The sequence below is a fragment of the Zosterops lateralis genome, assembly GCF_965231275.1.
Source record: "Zosterops lateralis genome assembly, chromosome: 9".
Classification (NCBI taxonomy): Eukaryota; Metazoa; Chordata; class Aves; order Passeriformes; family Zosteropidae; genus Zosterops; species Zosterops lateralis.
This window is the reverse complement of record NC_139769.1, coordinates 30,944,161-30,962,899: the sequence shown is the minus strand read 5'-3', so window position 1 is coordinate 30,962,899 and position 18,739 is coordinate 30,944,161. Positions and strand designations below refer to the sequence as shown.

Genomic DNA, 18,739 nt, shown 5'->3' with positions numbered 1-18,739 from the left:
CGGTGGGAGGGGAGGGAAAAACCGCAAATCCGCCCCAAAAGGAGCCTCCGAGGTCCCTGCGGAGGAGGAGTCAGCCCAGCCAGGTCCGGGGCCCTTCAGGCGTCACCAGCGATGACACACCGTCATCACACATGATGACATGCCGTCATCGGGGTCGCGTGGGATCCCAGAATGTGCTGATTTGGAAAGGACCCTCGGGTGCATCTAGTCCAGCTCCCGGCCCTGCACAGGACAGCCCCGGGAGCCACACTTTGTGCCCGAACGCCTCTGGAGCTCTGCCAGGCTAGGTGCCGCGACGCGGCAGTGTCAGAGCGGGCTGCTGCTAAAGAACTGCTCAGCCGCCGCCGCCTCGGCCCACGCGTCCCCCAGGCAGCGGCCGCGGGCCTTGCGCCACTCGCAGCATCTCCCGGGCAGGTCCTGCGTCACCAGACGGTTCGCCTGTGGAGATCATCATTCCCGGAACCCTTACGCCAGCGCCAGGGTGGGACGCGTCCCTGTGGGGCGTGAGTAAGCGGTGCTGCCGCAGGAAGCCGAGCGCCGAGTGACCGGGAGGGGACACGGTGGGCTCCCGCCTGGGAGAGGCCACCCCGGCGTGTGAGACTGGGGAGAATGCCCGGGGAAGCTGTGGACAGCTAACTGGGGATACAATTAGAGGAAAGTGAAGATTTTTATTACTGTCTTAACAAGAGTTATAACAGTACGGAAATTATAGGGTAAATCAGAGTTACTCCTCCCTAGATGGAATGCAGTTGACATGACTTGAAACGTATTCCGGGATGATTTTCCCTAAACACATATACTAAAGGGGATGGAGTGGCATGGCGAAGCAGAGTGGAAGACAGCACATCCAGGCTCTGAGGTGGAACTCAGTGGTACTTTGCAGGGGTACTTTGCATATTCCCTGTCAACCACAGGAGACAGGGGAAGATGTTCTACTGCTGAACCAACAGTGGTGAAATTCCTCTCCTTACATGAACTTGCTTCGTTAAAGACTGCTAATAATGTTAACAGCTTCCTCCATCCCTGCCTCCAGTTCCCTGCCTCCAAGCTACGACCACCCCTCACTGGAACTGAAAGGAGTTCTGACAGCCACAGTTGCCAGGCTCAAATACCAACACTGCCATCGCTGGGTCACAGTCCTGTCCCCACCCCCAGACCAAGGCCCTAGTGCTTGGTGACAGAGAACTTGCTCAGCTATATAACATTGCAGTGTCCCACAAGAAGGGCACGCTGGACAACCATCTCATAGTGAAGCATAATTTATTAATCACCTGTATCAAGCACACATCTGCTCAGCAACAGTGCATGATGGGGTACAACAGTTGACATCTAACCCGAAGGGAGGCACATGGTTACGGGATCCGGCACAGCAGGAGGAAGTGTACTGAACCCTCTGGAAAGAACCTGGGTACAACACAGTGCTCAGGCTATGTTGTTATGAAGCTGAAGACCAGTGAGAATAAAATTAGGAATACAGCTAAGATTGGAGCTGACTTGTGCTTTGGCCAGTGATTTGAACACTAGTTACCCTATGACTAGGGTAGGACTATGTAGGTCGGTGCTTCAGACGACCCGGAACACCGAGGGTTATTGGGGGTGAGCAGCATGGACCAGAAAATCCAGCAAGCATCTGAGTGGAAAGTCTCAACACTTGTGCACCTCAAGCAGGCAGTAATCTGGAGATGAGGAAAGTCAGGCCTGTCCCAGACACACCACGACAGACGCCTTGGACTCCTCAATCACCATGCACACTTCAGATACAATCTAGAGTTAAGGAACTCAAAAGGTTTTAGCAGGGCTAAAACTTACAGCCAAGACACCAACAGGTCACTGAGACACCTGAGTGAGCTTCATCTTGATAGAAAAAGTCTTTGACAGCAGAGGGTAAGGAATATCAATACAATGCTTCCAAACCTCCCTGTACCCCACAGCCTGCAGAAGGGTGGATCCAGTGACAGGACAGAGATCCACATCTTCAACTCTTGCCAGGAGGAATATAAAGAAAAGCAGCTTTGGGGTTTTTACTCACTTCAGTGCTCAAGCCTAGTCAATGAACATCTGGAAAAAAATGTCTGGTAGCAGGAATTTGCATGATGAGGATTTATTTAGCCTCTGTTAAAGAAGCTGAACAAAACCCCAGCCAAACTCTGGTGGAAGAGCTGCCATGCTGCAGGAGCAGGCTGTAGCTCCTCTCTGAAGATCAATCCCGGCACAGCTCTATCTTTAGTTGAAAGAATTCTGACTGAAAAAGTCATGCTTGAAAGATGACAGAGCAGCTCACAGTTCTAGACAAATGCATGGGATAACTTTAAAGACGTTTAAGTTCCATACCTGTATCCCAGCATCTCCCTGTCCCAGCGTTGCTGTAGGTGACAGCCTTTACACCCTGCACCCAGTGGAGCTCCCTGTGCCCTACATGGGCTGGCACTCAGCAGGGCAGGAGCTTTGGGGTCTGCTCCTGCCAGCTCAATGCTGCTGACATGGTGGCATTCAACATCTCATGTCTAGACCAAAGTGCTTTGACCCCTGGCTCAACCCACAGGGACAGCAGTAACGCAGAGCTGAGGAGATCCTCCAAGACCCAACCATACTTTAAACACTCCTATTTTTCCACATAGAAGAGAGAAACCCTCATCCAGTTAATCATTCAATTCCTCCCAGACACTAAAAGGTGCTTCACTAAAAGGACAGTTAAATTAAAAGCAATGAAACACACCCCAACTATGCAAAGGCTGCTGAACAGCTATGTACACCAAAGTAGCATCATTCCCAGAAAAATCTGATCTGCAAATCATACCTTAAAACTCATTGTGGGATTTTTTTTTTCTTTCCCCTGGCACGCCCACCATCTCAAAGGCAACAGAAGAATTCAGAGATTGGTCCTTTTTGAGGGAATTTGGTAAGGGTCACCATAGACAGGGCTACACACCAGCACAGAGAGCAACTCCAACTCATGAAATGCTACAGACATTGGATCTTCTGACACACCATGCACAGGGCAAAAAATCAAAAGGAACTTTTTAAGTGCAGGATTCCAGCAAGTCCAGCATCAGCAAGATACAAACAGTAAACTGCAAAGTAATTCAGGTATTATTCCAGGGAAGGTCGAGAATGGTTCAGGCAGCTGTCCACAAGTATTCTATCTGAAGACAAGAATTTCCTCCTCACTAAAACTGAGACCAAGACCACAAGCCAGAATACACTGGTGACTCTCTAAACAGGGCTGTTTCACACTGTGCCCAGCAGGAGCAGAGTGCCCACTCTGGACAGAGAGGCTCTGCTGGGTGCATGGGTTTGGAAATCCCTGGGAAACAGCCTCTGCCTGCCCCATGGCAGCAGCTGACTGAAGCCACAGGAGCAGAGTGAGGGGAAGTGATGCTGCTCACCACAGTCTTCCCCAAAGGCATGTGGCTGTTGTCCCTGACACTGTGAAAGACCTTCTCCTGGCCAGTCCAGTCTGATGGCTGATTAAGCCCTTTCCGTACAGGATCTCAGACTGCCTCAAGCCCTTTTTGTAACCTATGAAGGACCAAAAGTGTCAGTGCTTCTACTCTACAAGTCTTAATGGGTTAGTGCAAAACCAAAATGCATGACACAGAAAAGCCAAGTGTGGGACCTACAAACGGACAAATATTTGTTCTTATAAGACTCCCAAGGCAGAAGCTATGACACAAAGAATACTGTGTGCTGTAGCACTCCCTTCCAAAAACGTCACTGAAAGACGCTTACATATCACAGATGATTTGGCATCAGAGCTAGGGAGCATCAGTGCCAGCACAGGGTATGCGCTAGAAAGATGAATCCACACGGCAAGGTTTTCACATCTACTCAGGCTACAAAGTGCTTACAGGTTGTGTTGAGACTGAGGCTGGCACTGCTCTGACCAGGTCTCCACCATCAGTCCTGGCCCACCCCAGGCACACAAGCAAGCTCAGCTCCCCACAGGCAGCATCATCCACACCTCACTGCCCAGCCCAGCATTAGCTGCACGGCTCTGCTCAGATGAGGACGACAGGGTAACCTTGCAGGCTCAGCAGATCCAATTTCATTGCCTCCCTCTGTTCTGTGTGAGAAGAAGACTCAGAAGTCCTCCCAGTCTGGTTCAGAGAGGATGGTGTTTCTGTTTCTTTATTTACAACAGGCATCAACAAAAAGCAGGCCTTCTCCTCCTCTTCCTCCTTCCCAACACTGGAGAGGAGTACTTGTGTTATAGTAAAGCTCAACAAAGAAATCCTCTCCCTGGAGCCAAGTCCAAGGCTTTGGTCTCACTTCAGATCACTGAAAAGCTCTTGTCAGGATCTGTGTGGCCTCTCAGGCTCCCCCTGTCCCCACTCCTGCCACCTGGGTGTCCCCGGGCAGAGCCACACCCCCTGTAAATGAGCAAGCACAGCACATACACAAGCACATGCTGGAAGCGTCCTGGCCTCCTCAGCACGTCACAAAGCAGCAGTAAAGTTTCAAAGCCCATTCAAGTCCTTTGCACCCCTCTCCTTCAGAGATGACTCGGAAGCAGGGCTAGGAAGTTCTTTTGCACATTCAACTGTAAAACATGTGAGGAAGAGGAGTAAGACAACTCTCCTGATTGTTGCTACTGCCTACAGCAAGTTTTGGTACAGATATCCTCTCTTATAGGCACTCAGTGGGTAAAACGTAGCCACAACAAACTTGCCATCAAAAATCTTTCCAGTCAGCATTTTTTGGGCAGCTTTGGAATCACCAGCATTTGCATATTCAACAAAGACCTGAAAGAGAGAGAGAAGTAGGATTTCCAGTGCACTATGCCACTTGCCCCCTCCCATCCCTGCAATGGGGAAAACCATTCCTAAACAAATTTTTGCCCTCTGTCCTTGGTTGAGCAGAGGGCACTGGAGCTAAGAAGCTGAATCTCTAAACTGGAATTTCACCTCCTGCTCCTCCATTTGGTAAGGTGGGAGAAAGTATGCTGGTGGTCTATACCCTCAAAAATTCCTCTCCCATCCACTGGCTTTTCCCCTTCATTCCGTCCATCCATGCTAAAGCTGATTTGGCACCTCCCAGGTTAGGTAACCTTACATAATCAGGAAAGAACCTGTGCTGTCCTTCCAAACAGATATTTATTTTTAGCACTGTCATCAGGCAGGAGATTTTCAGGCACTGAGCAGCAGTCCTGCAGCACATGGAGTGTACGTAGGAACACAGCTTCTTCCCTCCATTCACTTACTTGGCCTTTACCAGGATTCTCCTTTGGAATAAGCAAGGAAATTACCGGTCCATATTTCTGACACTCCTCCCTTATGTCTTCCAGGATATCTGGGAAAGGAAAGAGCTGGTTGTCTTTCACTTTGCAAACTAGGATGAGCCAAGAAACAAGTGAAGGCAAGATGAACACATCAAGAACACTCAGACAACAAATACTCCTTTCCTCTCAATTTAAAATAAACAAGCCCGAGGTGGCTCAGCAGAAGCTTACACTGCTTAATGACCATGTAATGAGATGGAAGTGCCTCAACTGACACTCAGGAACAGAGACCTGCAGGCAGTGAACCTCCAGCAGCAGGTTCCAGTAGCTAAAACAATGGGGATTTAGGAGTGCCTGCTGTGGCACTTGGAGGAGGGGAACTAAAGGAGCTGGCACAAACCCTTATTTGTGTGAGCGGAACTTGGCCTTACAACTCGTGTCCCCAGAGCTCTCGTTTGTGCCACTCACATGGATTTGACAGCAAGCATAAATGCAAATCCCACCACCATGCCTGCCATCCACCACACTTTAGAAACTCCAGTGAGATATTTTAGTTCTCTGCTGAGAGCTTTGCCAAGTTTACTAGCAAATTTTTAAGGATCTGTGCTATTGGGCTTCAGAGTCCTGTACATATCCAGCAGAAGCTCAGAGCCACAAACACACTGTGAATTTGGTGGGCATCTAAACAAAAAAGAGTTGGTTTTTTTTAAAAAAAATCTAGGATCCTTCAAGAATTTCATACAAGCTCTGCTTTCTCTCTCAATCTCAGTCTCAATTCTCTGTTGGTGCAGTTGATCCCTTGCAACCAAAGCTCAGCTGGGCAACTCTCTTTGCTGTTGTGCCTATTAATTGCTCATCTGCCTGCTCTCACATCCCCAGAGCCACAGAAAAGAGAGTCTGTAAGATAACATTGCTATATGGGAATTGCACCAACCTTCATATTCTTCTTCACACTGCAGAGATGCATCACTTAGAACATTTAGCAGCCTCAGCACAGGTGTGGGGAGCATCACCAAATCTTCAATATGGGGAGCTTTTTGACACCCATAGAATTAAAGAAACAAAGTCAATGTCAAAGGAACAAGCAAACAGGAAGCTGACTCAATATGCATTGTCATACTCAAGCACTTACTGCTCTTTGCAGTACAGTTTTGCTTCTCTCCACTATTAACTGCATTTATAGTCTGAATTCTCCATTTCCATCTTATCTTTACCTGTGCACTGAGAGACTCTTCCAAAGGGTTCAGTGCACTCTGCAATTATTCTGAGGCCAGCATCTGAAATTGCTTTTCAAATTAAGGCTAGAATTGTGTCTACTTAGCCCAGTCTCAGAAACTGATGTGACCTCAAGAACTATGCTAGTTGAACAAACTACCCCATCTATATGGAGATGTGAGACGATCAAAGGAATGCTCTGCAACTGCCTCTCCTGTCACTGCTCCCAGACAAGCTGAAAACAGGCTGGCCAGCTTCTCTAATTCCAATTCTTCAGCTGTACTAAAACTCAGGCCTCAGATCTCCTTAGAATACCTTTTAGTTCTTCCATGAACACCATGTAAACCCTCCTACCCTTAAAATCCAACTGCAATCCACTGTTTTGAAGACCACCATACTTAAGCTACTTAAACAATGCAGTGCTGTAGAATCGTGCATGGCCACAAGGTGTGAGCAGTGCTCCTGTGAAGGACTTCAGAGGAGCAGAACTAAAACCTTCTGGATGCTGGACATGGGGCACTTGGCTCTAGAAAATAAGCAGTTCCAGGATGGCCTGGAGCAGGGTAGCACAGATGCCACTGTGGGAGAAGGCAACAGTCAAGGAGAAAAGGCTAATGACAAGCTCTGACAGTCAGAGGATAATCAATTCTCTAGAAACTCAAAGCCACAGAGACAGTGTCACTTCTGCAGGAAAAAAAGCTTGATTTCATGTTCCTGTACACTAGTGACAGCCCATTAACGAATTTAAGATCTGGGCACCCAACTTGCAGTACTTGGAGAGTGTTAATGTGTATATTTGTTTGGGCAGCTACAGCAGCTGAACACAATAGCAGGACCTCACAGCTCCTCACTTGACAGTGAGAGGGGAGAGAAAAGGGAAATGGCTTCATTTCTCCAGTCTGAGCCTTCTGACCATGCCTGCAAAGTGAGCTGTTATTTCCTAGGAAATATTTTTTCCACATAAGCACACAATGCGTGTGAGGGAGCTGACATCTCTCCCAGGCACAGTAAGATGTTGATCTCACACTGCAAAAAGAGATGCAAGGCAAACACAAGCTGTAAATCTCCAGCCTGTCATGGAAGACCCCTTATGAAAAGCTGAGAGTGTGAAAGGTCTTATGAATACCGATGATGCCCAGACAGCTCTCAAGGGCAGCCCTTTGAAGAAAGCTGCTGTCTTCAGATAACCAGGCACGTTCCAGCTCCTAGTGCACCTCTAGGACTATTCTTCCATAGGACTATTTACAACCAAGACACATCAGATGAACTGAAGACTGAAAGAACATTTAAGTGTCCCCATGGTCTTATATGCTACCCCTTTTATTTGCAGAATCACAGAATCGTTTTGATTGGAAAAGACCTTTTAAATGACGAACTCCAACCTGGCATGGCCAAGCCCACCACTAAACAATGTTCCCAGGTGCCACATCTACATATCTTTTAATGGGCATAGTGACTCCACCACTTCCCTGGGCAGCCTGTTCCAATGTTTGACAACCTTTTCACTGAAGAAATTTTTGCATACAACCAATCTAAACCTCCTCCAGTGCAACCTGAAGCTGTTTCTTCTTGTCCTGTCACTTGCTACCTGGGAGAAAAGACAGACACTAAAGCAAACCCATCCTTCATTTCATATGTCTTTTTCCAGTGAGGGAGAAAAACCAACCCCTAGAACTCAGAGATACCTGGTCTTCTTGTACACCTAAGTGACAAATACACTTCTGGCAATCCCCCTCTGGCCTAGGAGATACTTTCTGCCCAGCTCCTCTGCTCATGCCAGGTGACACACTGACAACACAGGAAAGAACTTGATGGACTGGAAAGTCAAGACTTAGTTGTAAATGACAAGGAAAGCTATTCTCAGCTGCCTTTGCTCTAAACAGAAAAGCCGTGTCCAAGTGAAAGGTAATAGCAGATCATTTTCTGACTTGCTTGGGAAGCCAGCAGTAAACGCTTCTTTGTGCAGACAAGCGTATGTGCAAGTCTGGCAAAGAAAAGAAGCGGCAAAGAGAACTACGAAAAATGGAAGCTGTTATATAAACTCCAAGCACTAACCACAGAAGCACCTTCCTCAGTACAGTCAGAGGTCTGTGTGTTTAAAACCAGCCCAGAAAGCACTGCCAATATACAATTCCCTCTGCTCTAAAGCAGTACTGGCTGCAAGGTTCAGCCATGGAAGGCAACTTTGATTAGAATAGCCCCAGTTTCTGAGACACAGATGAAGTTTGAAAACAGGAATGAGTTACCTTTGCCTGACATACAGAAATATCAGTATCTATAAGAAGCAATACTTAATTATCTTCACTACAAGGTACACCAAGGAGCTTAAGAAAAGTGGGGCTAAGATTCAAGGGGAAATACTAGCTCAGCCTGAAGCATTAATTTATGCTGCAGAAAACCTGGATGCACAGCTTGTAACTGGTGCTCTTGAAAGCAGACAGGCTCTGGAGAATCCTACTGAGTTGCATATGGAACAGAAAACAGGGAGGGACACAAGCCTAAACAGGGAGGTCTCAGCCTACCTAGCAGACTGCCTGCAGTGCACATGGGGAGGTCTTGAGGAAACACCACTATTTTATTAAACCAAAGATGAAAGTGACAGTGACATCTGTCCATGACCTGCCACATACGTCACTGAAGGCCAGTCACTGCAGAAACAGGCTCACACCCCAAACACACTGGGACTATCTGACCTATGCAGAGGCAGCAGCAGATGCCACCACCAGCCACTGCCCAAGGAACTGACATTCCTGGTGATTTCTGAACTGGGAAACACCTGGTGTAAGAAAACCCATACACTCACCATAAATAGCACTGCAGTCTTCAAAAGTACCTAAACAGTCAGAATGTTAGGTAAATATCTTGGTTATTTCTGTGCCCTCAGATGAATGCTGCTGCCAATACACTCATGGAGGCAGAGTTTAATCAGAGTCCAGCTAGGAAAAAGTGACAGCCTGTGGGGCTGGAGTAGGACAGCACTGAGAGCATAGGCATCACTCTGACCTCTCTCCTGTGGTGCCAAGGAGAGCTGGCAAGTGCCACAGTGGCCAGAACAAGAAACAACAGTTAATTGCCCTCAGTGCTGCTTCCAGCACATGCTGAGAGAGTCTTGTCCAGGGGCCACAGCCACAGCTTACCAAAGGGAATGCTGAAGAATGGGCTGCATAAAGCCTTCTCAGCAGAGGCTCGTTTTCCTTGGTCACAATGAAGCATGCTGCAAGAGAACACACCTTTATGTTCACATGTGACATTGCTGCACTGATACATTCCACTCAGGATGGAAGAATGCACAGAGGAACATTCTATCTTTGGGGTGGTTATGGCACAAGGAAAAGAGTGGAAAGCACATCTTGCAATGTGCAGCTGAAGCACACCAGAAGGATCCCTTGAATACATTTTGGGTAGATGGCAGAGTAGGCTTTCCTTTTTGAGTCTCTCAGCACTAAATAATGAAAATTTCTTACTTACAAGTCTACAAGGAACACAGCATGTTCCAGTTCCACATCCTCAGGCCATTCATCCAACATCTCAGGTATACATGCAGCCTCATGAGAATGATCACACTCCAAGGTGCTCCCACATCTTTTCACAAATGGGATTCAAAGCAGCTAATAACCCAGAGCTTGCCTGAGAATATCCTTAACTTTGCTTTACCAGGGGCTCCCAATGCTATTTCTGCCAAGTTGTGTCCTCATTCCCTCCAAAGCCTCAGAGCACAGTCACACAACAGTGAAAACAATTCCCTTGGCAGACTCTTCAAGAGAGCTGCAAAAGTGCCTTTGAATCTTGGCAGCAGTGGAGAGCAGCACTTTCTGCCTCCTCCCTCATTTTCATGATAGAAATCTCCAAAAGCAGCAAAGTCTGCAGTTTTCTCCAAATACAATCTCTTGGCTGCAAGTGCAAAGCACTGAAACAGCAAACGATCAACATCATGACTGATACTCCCTATGTGCTTACTCCAAATTGTGCCAAAATCAGAGGAACTGAAACATCTCTGCTAATGCTTGCACTTGTTACCAGCACGGTGGGAGATTTAAAAAAAAAAAAAAAAAAAAGTGTCTAAGAGCAATGCTTGACTTTACAGAGCACATTTTTAAGCAACAGTTATCAAATATGCTACAGTACCTTTTGATAAGGTCTCTGAGGTGATAAGCTGGAATGGCTGAATTAACCACCCCCTCACTGGCAAATATGTGATCAATGATGGCAGAACTGTTTGTCTGGAAAGAAGAAGAAACAGTGATTAGGGAGGTGAAAACCAGACTGTGCAAAGCTAGCAATACCCTAACATTTTCCAGAGCGAACGCAGAAGACTGTGGTTCTCTGGGGCTTTGGGGAGATCCTCAATGCCCCAAGCCTCACATGTTAAACTAGCAGGCTCATGTCAAATTAACTTTTTTCCATTTGCCAGCAAAAGCTGGAAATTTCCACATGCAGGAAACTTTTCTGTTACTGTGAAGATTGTGATGCTGAAAGGATGCTTTTTCTGGGAAGGGGAACACAGAAAGTTATTTCACACAAAACAGAAGACAGTCAGGCTCCAGGCTCACAATACAGAGCTTTCCTCTTGTTTTTTCAGGATACAGACTTACAAGAAGATTCCCAAATTACAGCTAACATTAAACTAAACCCAGCAAGTAATTCCTCTGCCATTCTGCTGCTGAACTAGCTGACAGCCATCAGGCATTGATTTTGTTCTTCCTCCTGTGCCACAACTACAGCCAGCACAGCTTGCTTACCAAATCTAGGCAAGACACAGGCTCCAAACAGAGCCTGGAACACTCCTGTTCTCCTGTTTCAGTAAGGTGAATACATGTGACATTCAGACATGCTAGTCCCACAGGGCAGGTGGGTCTTTAAGGCTCAGGAATCTTAATTCTCAGGGCAATAGGATTAGGTAAACATCCTGGAAACACTACCTACTTGCCAGGTGCTATCTCACAAATCCAGATTATGAACAAGAAGCCGAAGGATTCATTTGGTGCAAGCAAGAACTGTCTCACCTTCCATTCCTGAGATTGGACTGTATGTTTCAGTTTCATTCCTGAGAACATTTCCAGTAAAACGATTCCCAGACTCCACAGATCCACAGCAGAGGTACACTCCGTCTCACTCTGGAGCCCTGCCTGCGCCAGGCAGTTCTGCAGTTCTGCCTCTGGAGCCCGATACCCATCTGTTTGAATATATTTCACATCCTGCAGGAGACCCAAACACATGGAAAAAGTTGATTTTCCACACTCAGGTTCTGCACTCTATCCTTAAATCAGTTCATATATCCTTCCAAAGGGGTCCCCAAAATACTATTGCTAAACTGACAGAAAGCATTGTAGAGCCAGTTGCACAAGGCAGGCAGTTCAACTCCCTATAGTGCTGTGCTGAGGGAAAAACAGGACTGTCTGGAAAAAAAATATTTCCCAGCAAAACAGATGCCCTCTGAAAGACAGCACTGCTGGGAGGAAGGGGTTGGACTTCCCTGTGGACTGGCCCTTTAACCTCTCCTACATGCAGATGATGCTAGAAATTTTGGGATAAGGGTTGAACACCCACAAAATGCTCCCACATCGGCTGCCTGAGAGCACAGACAGCACTCTCTGAGCAGTGAGCATTAGGAGCTGCTGCCATTATTCACGTGCTGATGTTCTCTGGAAGCGGGCAGCTAAAATGCTCAGACAAGAAAATCATCAAAGGCACTTCCATGCAACTCTTCCATCTCCCCTTGAAGCCTCAAGTGCTGCAGCAATCAATACCTGCCCAGTTGCTGTGGCTGGCACAGTGAAAGGAAATGCCTTAAGCTGCCTGCTCTGAAGAAAATAAGGAATTATGGAATCACACAAGTACTGTCTGGAGGGGCTGCTCTGAAGGCTTCAGTCCAGTCTCCTGCTCCAAGGCAATACCTGCTCAGTCAACTGTCAGTTTGTTCAGCCAAGTCTTCTAAGTGTCCAAAGACAAACTGCATGCTGGGTATTTTTAACATGTGTGGGCTCATTTTAGACACACTGATGCAACTCAATTCAGAAGAACATGCAAGCCTACTTCCTCCTGCATAAAGGACAGCATTAAGAATTCTTACAATGAGAATATATTCAGCCAAGATTATGTGGTTCTCTGACTGAAAATAAAGTTTACAGAAGATATCTTCCAGCAACAGATCTCAAAAGTGGTTTATGAACTGAAAAATGATACATCTGTGTTCCTCCTCCTATCAGTAGGGAGCAGAACCTCCGCAATGGCAATAGCAGCAACTTGGCAGGCCCCCAAACAACACTTAAAGAGAAAGCGCTGTGGTCAATGCCACCAGCAGAAACAGTGAGACGGAATTTCACTCCTACCACCTAAAGCATTTTTAGAGCTGTAAGTGGTTGAGACCTTGCTCTATGTATAACCACTCCCTTTCAAACAGCAATGGCAGGAAATTTTGTGTAAGGATAAGCTTGGCAGGGCTGTCAAAAATAAAAGTAGCATGGTCTTTGACTCAGATAAGGAAATTATGCACATAGACTGTGGCCCAAGGTGGGGCGAGGACAGGACACTGGTATACCTGGTACACATTCAGAACAAGGTTAGAAGGTTCACCCATACAACCAGTGTGTTTCTGAGAAAGGGCAAAGGAAACTCAGCCCAAAGAAAGCAGATTGGAAGAAACCATGGAAGACAAATAAAATTGGAAGAAACCATGGAAACCCGTTAACTATTATGAGGCAACTTACACAGTAAGAGCAAAACCCAGACCTGAATTAAATAAAAATATCTGCATTAGACACAGGACACCAGGAGTGTGTAATTTGCTGATAGACAGCAACAGGTTACCACCAGAAACTCAGCCAAGAATGTGGGAGAACTAAAGACAATGCAGGGAAGTTAAGAAGTCCAAACATTAAAAGCAACTCCTGTACCAAAGAATTCAGAGATAGGTCACCCACACAACCCTCTGATATTCACAAACAGTGGGCTGTACTGTCAATACCAGGTAAACCAGAAAAAAGTATGTAAATTTAAAACTGCTAAGCGAGTAAAGTGTGTGGAATAGGGACAAACTAGGACAGTGTAGGAAGGCACAGAAAAAATTACCATCCATCACCCAGTGATTAAAGGCAAGTGTGCTACACAGTTACCTGACAGAAAAGCTTTACTGAGGCTCCTCACAGGCCACTACTGAGAGAGAGAGGAGTAAAAGGAATGTCTATCAAGCCAACAGCAGAACCTCCTGAGGCTCTCTGCTTCCATCAGAGGCCATGGAAAAGAATAAAATGGGCAAGGACAAACGACTCAGTATCACCACAAAAAAAGTGGCAGCAAGAAGACTGACTGAGCAGGACAAATGGGACAAAGAGTAGAACAGGCAGAGACTGTCTGTGTCAGTAAAGAACAAACACTGCCCACCCAGGACCAGACTATGGACATTTGATACATGTGGGAAAGAAACATCAGATTTCCTGAGGAAGGACAGCTGTTGAAGATAGGGTGAAAGTAAAGGCAAGCACAAGGACACTGCCAGAGATAACACACTTGGCTGAGGAGGCTGATGGCAAAGCCTGGATTACTACTACACATGATAAGGGATGATAAAAGGGAATTCTACATTTCTGGGTGCTCCCACTCATCTGACCACATAAAAACTAGCAAACTTTCCAGGAAGCTGAGACACCATTAACATTGGAATTTGTAGCACAAAAACTAAGACATCAACAGAAACCAAAGTCATGCAAGGAGAATTGGAACACAGCTTCAGTGTCTGGGGCAGACAACATTTTAGCCCTTTCCAGTAAACCCTCAGCTCCTACTCTGATCAGGTCATTTGGAAAACATCACAGAGCCACATAACACAGAGCGATGTGCCTCAAGAGTAGCACATTCCAAACCTGGTTCCCCTCTTTGAAGCTAAGCCCAAAGTCAATGAGCTTAAAGCACTCCTCCTCTGCGCTCCACAGGATATTTCGTGGCTTGAGGTCTGCATGCACGTAGCCTTTGTGGTGCAGGAAAGCCAGGGCCTCCAGGACATCTCGGGCACAGTGCTGGATCATCCACATGGAGCAGCCCTGGTTGCTGGAGTGCAGCAGCAGCTCGGACACACTGATGTCCAGTAGCTCCAGCAGCAGACAGCGAGATGGGCCATTGGCAGAGTAGTGGTTGGTGAACACACCATAGAGTGTCACTACAAGAAGACACAGGGACAGGCATCAGTAATGAGCATTCAGCCAGCACCTTCCACCACTCCACACCACAAAAGCTGTGGCAGGCAGATTGGATGTTTTATAAGGGTGGTGTTCAGAGAGACAGAGAACCAGAGAGGAAGAAGCAAGGGAAAACCAGCCATGTCACCCCTGTGAGCTTCAGAAGACAGGCTGGTGTCACAACATGCCCCAGGCTCTGCTAAAGTGACAGGGCCAAGTGCTCCTGCTCAAAAGGACAGTCTCTGGGAACACAGATAAGCACATCCCAGTGAGCAAACTGGACACAATGCCGCTCTTTAGAGACATGTCAGTCTCATCCTGTGAGTGCCTAGGTGTCCAGGCACACTACAGCAATTAAAAAGCATTTTGCGCAGACAAAAGTATCAGCGGTGTGTGAACTTCGGCACTTCCAGCAATCACTTCTGACACACAAGCTTCCCCCTTTCCCAGGCTCATTCCCACCCATGAAGGCAGCCCAGGAGCTGCAGCCCAGTGGGAACACACTTTCACTGCTGTCCCACAGGGGACACAGTCCTTGCTGGGGCTCTGGCACCCTGCCCAAAGGAGGATCCCGGGGTGCCCTGCCTCCAGTGATCCGCTCTGCCTATCTCTCCTGCCCACCCTAGGGATTGTCACCTGCAGATCGCCCACCCAGGGAAGGGGTGAGGTACCCAGGAGCACCCACTGCAAGGGAAGCTGCCTTGGGATGTCCAGGCTACGGGCCCTCAAATCTGCCCACCCAAAGATGCCAATCCGAGGGGCACATTGGCCTGGGGGCGCGTTTGGGAGCGAGTCTGCCTGTATTCCCAGAGGAGTTGGGAGTTCCTTTCCCTGGCTGGGAGGGTAGTTTGGAGACACCAGTCTGGCAGTGGGAGGCTGCCCTGGGGGGTGCTCGAGGGACACAGGGTGCCCGAGAAGGAGTGTTTGGGGATCGGAGCAGGGGGTGCCGAGGCTGCAGGGTGCGCTGCGGGATGCGGGAGTGCCGTTACCGATGTTGCGGTGCCCGCGGAGCTGCTCGAGCGCGGCGCGCTCCTTGCGGAACCCGTACTCGGCGCAGTCGGCGCCGGGCGGGCGGGCGCCGGGGCGGCGAGCGGGGCCGGGCCGCGGCCCCGGGGGCAGCACGAATTCCTTAACGGCGCCGGGGGGGGCCCGGGGGTCCCCGCAGCAGCGCACCCGGTACACCGAAGCCGAGGAGCCACTGCCCAGCGGCGCCTGCACCTCCCACAGCCGGCCCAGCGCCTCCAGCAGCGGCGGGGCCGCGCCCCACGCGCACCCCGACATGGTGCCGTGTCGCCTCACATCGCCGTCCTGCTGCCGCCCCGCCGCTGCCCCGGCACCGGCCCCGGCCGTCGCCGCCGCGCTGGAGCCGCCATGACACCGGAAACGGGGCGGCACAGCCGGCAGCACCGCCTCAGTGGGGCGGAGCCCGCGGCCCGGGAGAGAGCGGGGCCCTCCAAAGGGCCGGGGTCCGGTGCGCTCTGTCCCCATACGGGCGGGCCGCGGTACCCTCAGCAGTCCCGGGGGTCGCATGCCCTCAGCCCAGACACCAACCAAGACTCCCGTCGGGGTCCCGACCCCCCAGCACCCCCGAGACCCGGTCCCCTCAGCCCGGGCACAGACGGACTCCAGCACCCTCAATAGCCTCGGGGTCCCGTCCTCTCAGCCCGGGCACCCCAGGGACTCCCCGCAGCACACCCGGGATCCGGTCCACTATGCCTGGGCACAGGCGGGCTCTAGCACCCTCAGCCCTGCCGGGGCTCGCATGCCCTCAGCCCAGACACCACTCAGGGCTCCCGTCCCCTCAGTGCCAAGCACAGCAGGGCAGCCACGTTCTCCACCCCAATCTGGACACCACCAAACTGTACCTCCGCCCCCTGGCTCCCCACCAGTATGGCGCCAGGGTCGTGCAAGGTGTCCTCTCCAATCAAGGGAATGCTACATATCAGTGAGTAAAAAAAAAAAAAAAAAAAAAAAAAAAATTTATTGTGCAATCTGCATCTCTTGTCCCAAACCACACATAAGCACCCTGACAACATAAATAGAGGGACTGGACCGGCTGTGAGTGGCGACCCTCCCTTAAGGGGAAGGTTCCCTTGAGATCACAGCGATGGAAGATACTGGTTCTTCAGAGGAGGGGCTACAAGTCCTGGTTTCCATCAACACATTGCAGCACATTGCAGTGCAGACCCAGGCAGCACACACACACGCACACCTCTGTATCTAAGGGTGGAGGTGGCCACGATCACATTGTCACAGGGTGTGTGACACCTCAGCACCGAACACGGGCTCTGTGAAACTTTGCATCCCTTCACTCTTTAGCAGGGCTTTCCCAGAGCTGAGAGCTGCAGGGCCCCAGCGCCACCATGGCATCACCACATGAACGGCAAGAACATGGGTGGCTGCTCCCAGGGCAACGGGATCCATGCTCGCAGCTTCCTTTCTTGAGTAGAACAGCATGGCTTTATGTGGTGGAAGAAATTTCTTCAACCCAACCACGCTGCATGGCCCAGAAGGAGCTGTGAGAAGGCACATTCAAGATCTCCTGGATTCCTCCAACCCAACCCAGGGCTTTGGAGCTTTTCCTGTGAAAACCACCTTTGTGGTGAGGATGTACATAAAAGCTCTAACCAAAAAGTTCCATCTTACAGCTGCTTCCTTGCATTGGCACAGATGTCCCCAGGCTGGCTAAACGCTCCTGTAATCCACGGTGAAACACTCACATAGCAATATCAGAGGACCATGTGGCTTTGTGTGTCCCAGTCTCGCAGAGACTACTGTCCCAGGAAATAAAGGAGAGCAGTGACACTGGCCCACATGGAGAGGGCTGCCTGCCTGGACAGTTCTGTCCATGGTGGCTGGGACGAGACCAGGAAACAAGCAGGAGCTGGAAGGGGGTCTCACAGAGAGCTCAGCTCCCTGCCAAAACCCACTGGCCAGCAGCAGTGCAGTCCCAGGTGCTCAGCCCTGCCCTGTGACAGAGCCCAGGTCTCCTCAATCTGGAATTCCAGTGCAGGGAGATGGCACTCAGCAAAGTAACATCACGAGGTCAGCATCTGGAGAAGGCCCCGGACACAGCTGCTGTCCTGGCTCGCTGGTACCAGGCATTAGGGCTGGGTGAACCTGCTGGTACCTCAGGATGGGGTATCTTCAGCAAGCACATGGCATAAGCTGGGAAATCCTCTGGACCAAGGCAGGCAGTTCAGACACAGAGAAGTGTGTGGTGCTTGTGGGATGCTCACAGGATGCTCACTCCAGCAGATCCAATGGAGTTTGGGGCAGGCTGGCACTTCTACCCCCAGCACCCCCTTGGTCCCCAGTTCAGCAAGGCTCCTGGCTGCAGACAGGGTGGCAGTGGCACTGTAGTAGTAGAGGAGCTTGGCACTGACCAGGGTGAATGGGCCCAGAATGGGGCCGCAGAAGCCATGGCAGGACAGGCTGTGACCCTCTGGGGAATTTGGGGAGAAGCAGGTTGTCATGGCTCCCCAGAGCCTACACTGGGCAGCAATGGCTCCTTCCACCCCAAGGCTTCTCCCTTTCCAAAATAATCACCCCAAAAATGGCAAGTGGCAGCAAGAGAGAAGTCTGGGAGAGCCAGCCTCCATGGTGCCCCTGTCACAGCTACCCACTGCTACTCAAAGGACAGTAGGTCAGGATGGGTCCCCTCCACCTCCCAGCCAGGGGTACATGGCTCTGGCTGCCCTGTGTTCCCTGGTACCTCATGCTCCAGCCCCATTCTCCTTGAGGGCTTCTCTGTGCTGGGTGACATTTCAGTGGCCCTCTCATCCACTTGCCACTGGCTGTCCCAGCTACCTTTATGGATGAGGTCGGGCACAGGTAAGGCACTGGTAGGCTGGTCCCCACTGGGCTCTAGGGCACCCATCATGCTGGGGACCCCAGAGCATTGTGGAGGAGAAGGGTCTCCTATCCCCAGCTGTTCCTCTGTAGGGTCAAGGTGGGCTGTGGGTGCTTCGAGAGGCTCCTGAGTGCCACTCCTTGTGCTGGTCCCCTCCGGCTGCGGAGCGATCAACATGTCCTGGGGAGTCTTCAGGGCGCGTGGTGTCCGCTTCTTGGTGATGGGGGGCGGGGGTTCCAGCCGGGGAAAGGCATCCAGCCCCACAGCCCTGCAAGCACAGAG

At 49.8% G+C, this 18,739-nt stretch overlaps 2 protein-coding genes across 10 annotated transcripts in view; both read right to left on the bottom strand.

Annotated features, from left to right (window-relative positions):
• Positions 1–1,243: 1,243 nt before the first annotated feature.
• Positions 1,244–15,900, bottom strand: UHMK1 (U2AF homology motif kinase 1). The gene is made up of 8 exons (XM_083867885.1): positions 15,594–15,900; positions 14,293–14,585; positions 11,437–11,628; positions 10,559–10,653; positions 9,571–9,647; positions 6,153–6,251; positions 5,201–5,289; positions 1,244–4,742 (listed from the first exon to the last, which is right to left on the bottom strand). The coding sequence occupies exons 1-8, from the start codon at positions 15,883–15,885 to the stop codon at positions 4,596–4,598; spliced, it is 1,284 nt and encodes a 427-aa protein (XP_083724011.1). The 5' UTR covers positions 15,886–15,900; the 3' UTR covers positions 1,244–4,595.
• Positions 15,901–16,307: 407 nt separating this feature from the next.
• Positions 16,308–18,739, bottom strand: part of NOS1AP (nitric oxide synthase 1 adaptor protein) — a 42,952-nt gene continuing 40,520 nt past the window's right edge. For all 9 annotated transcript variants that reach the window (XM_083867689.1, XM_083867692.1, XM_083867697.1 and 6 more), the window contains one exon: positions 16,308–18,725. In XM_083867689.1, the coding sequence (XP_083723815.1) occupies positions 18,233–18,725 (493 nt within the window). In that variant the 3' untranslated portion in view covers positions 16,308–18,232. The remainder of the gene's footprint in view (positions 18,726–18,739) is intronic.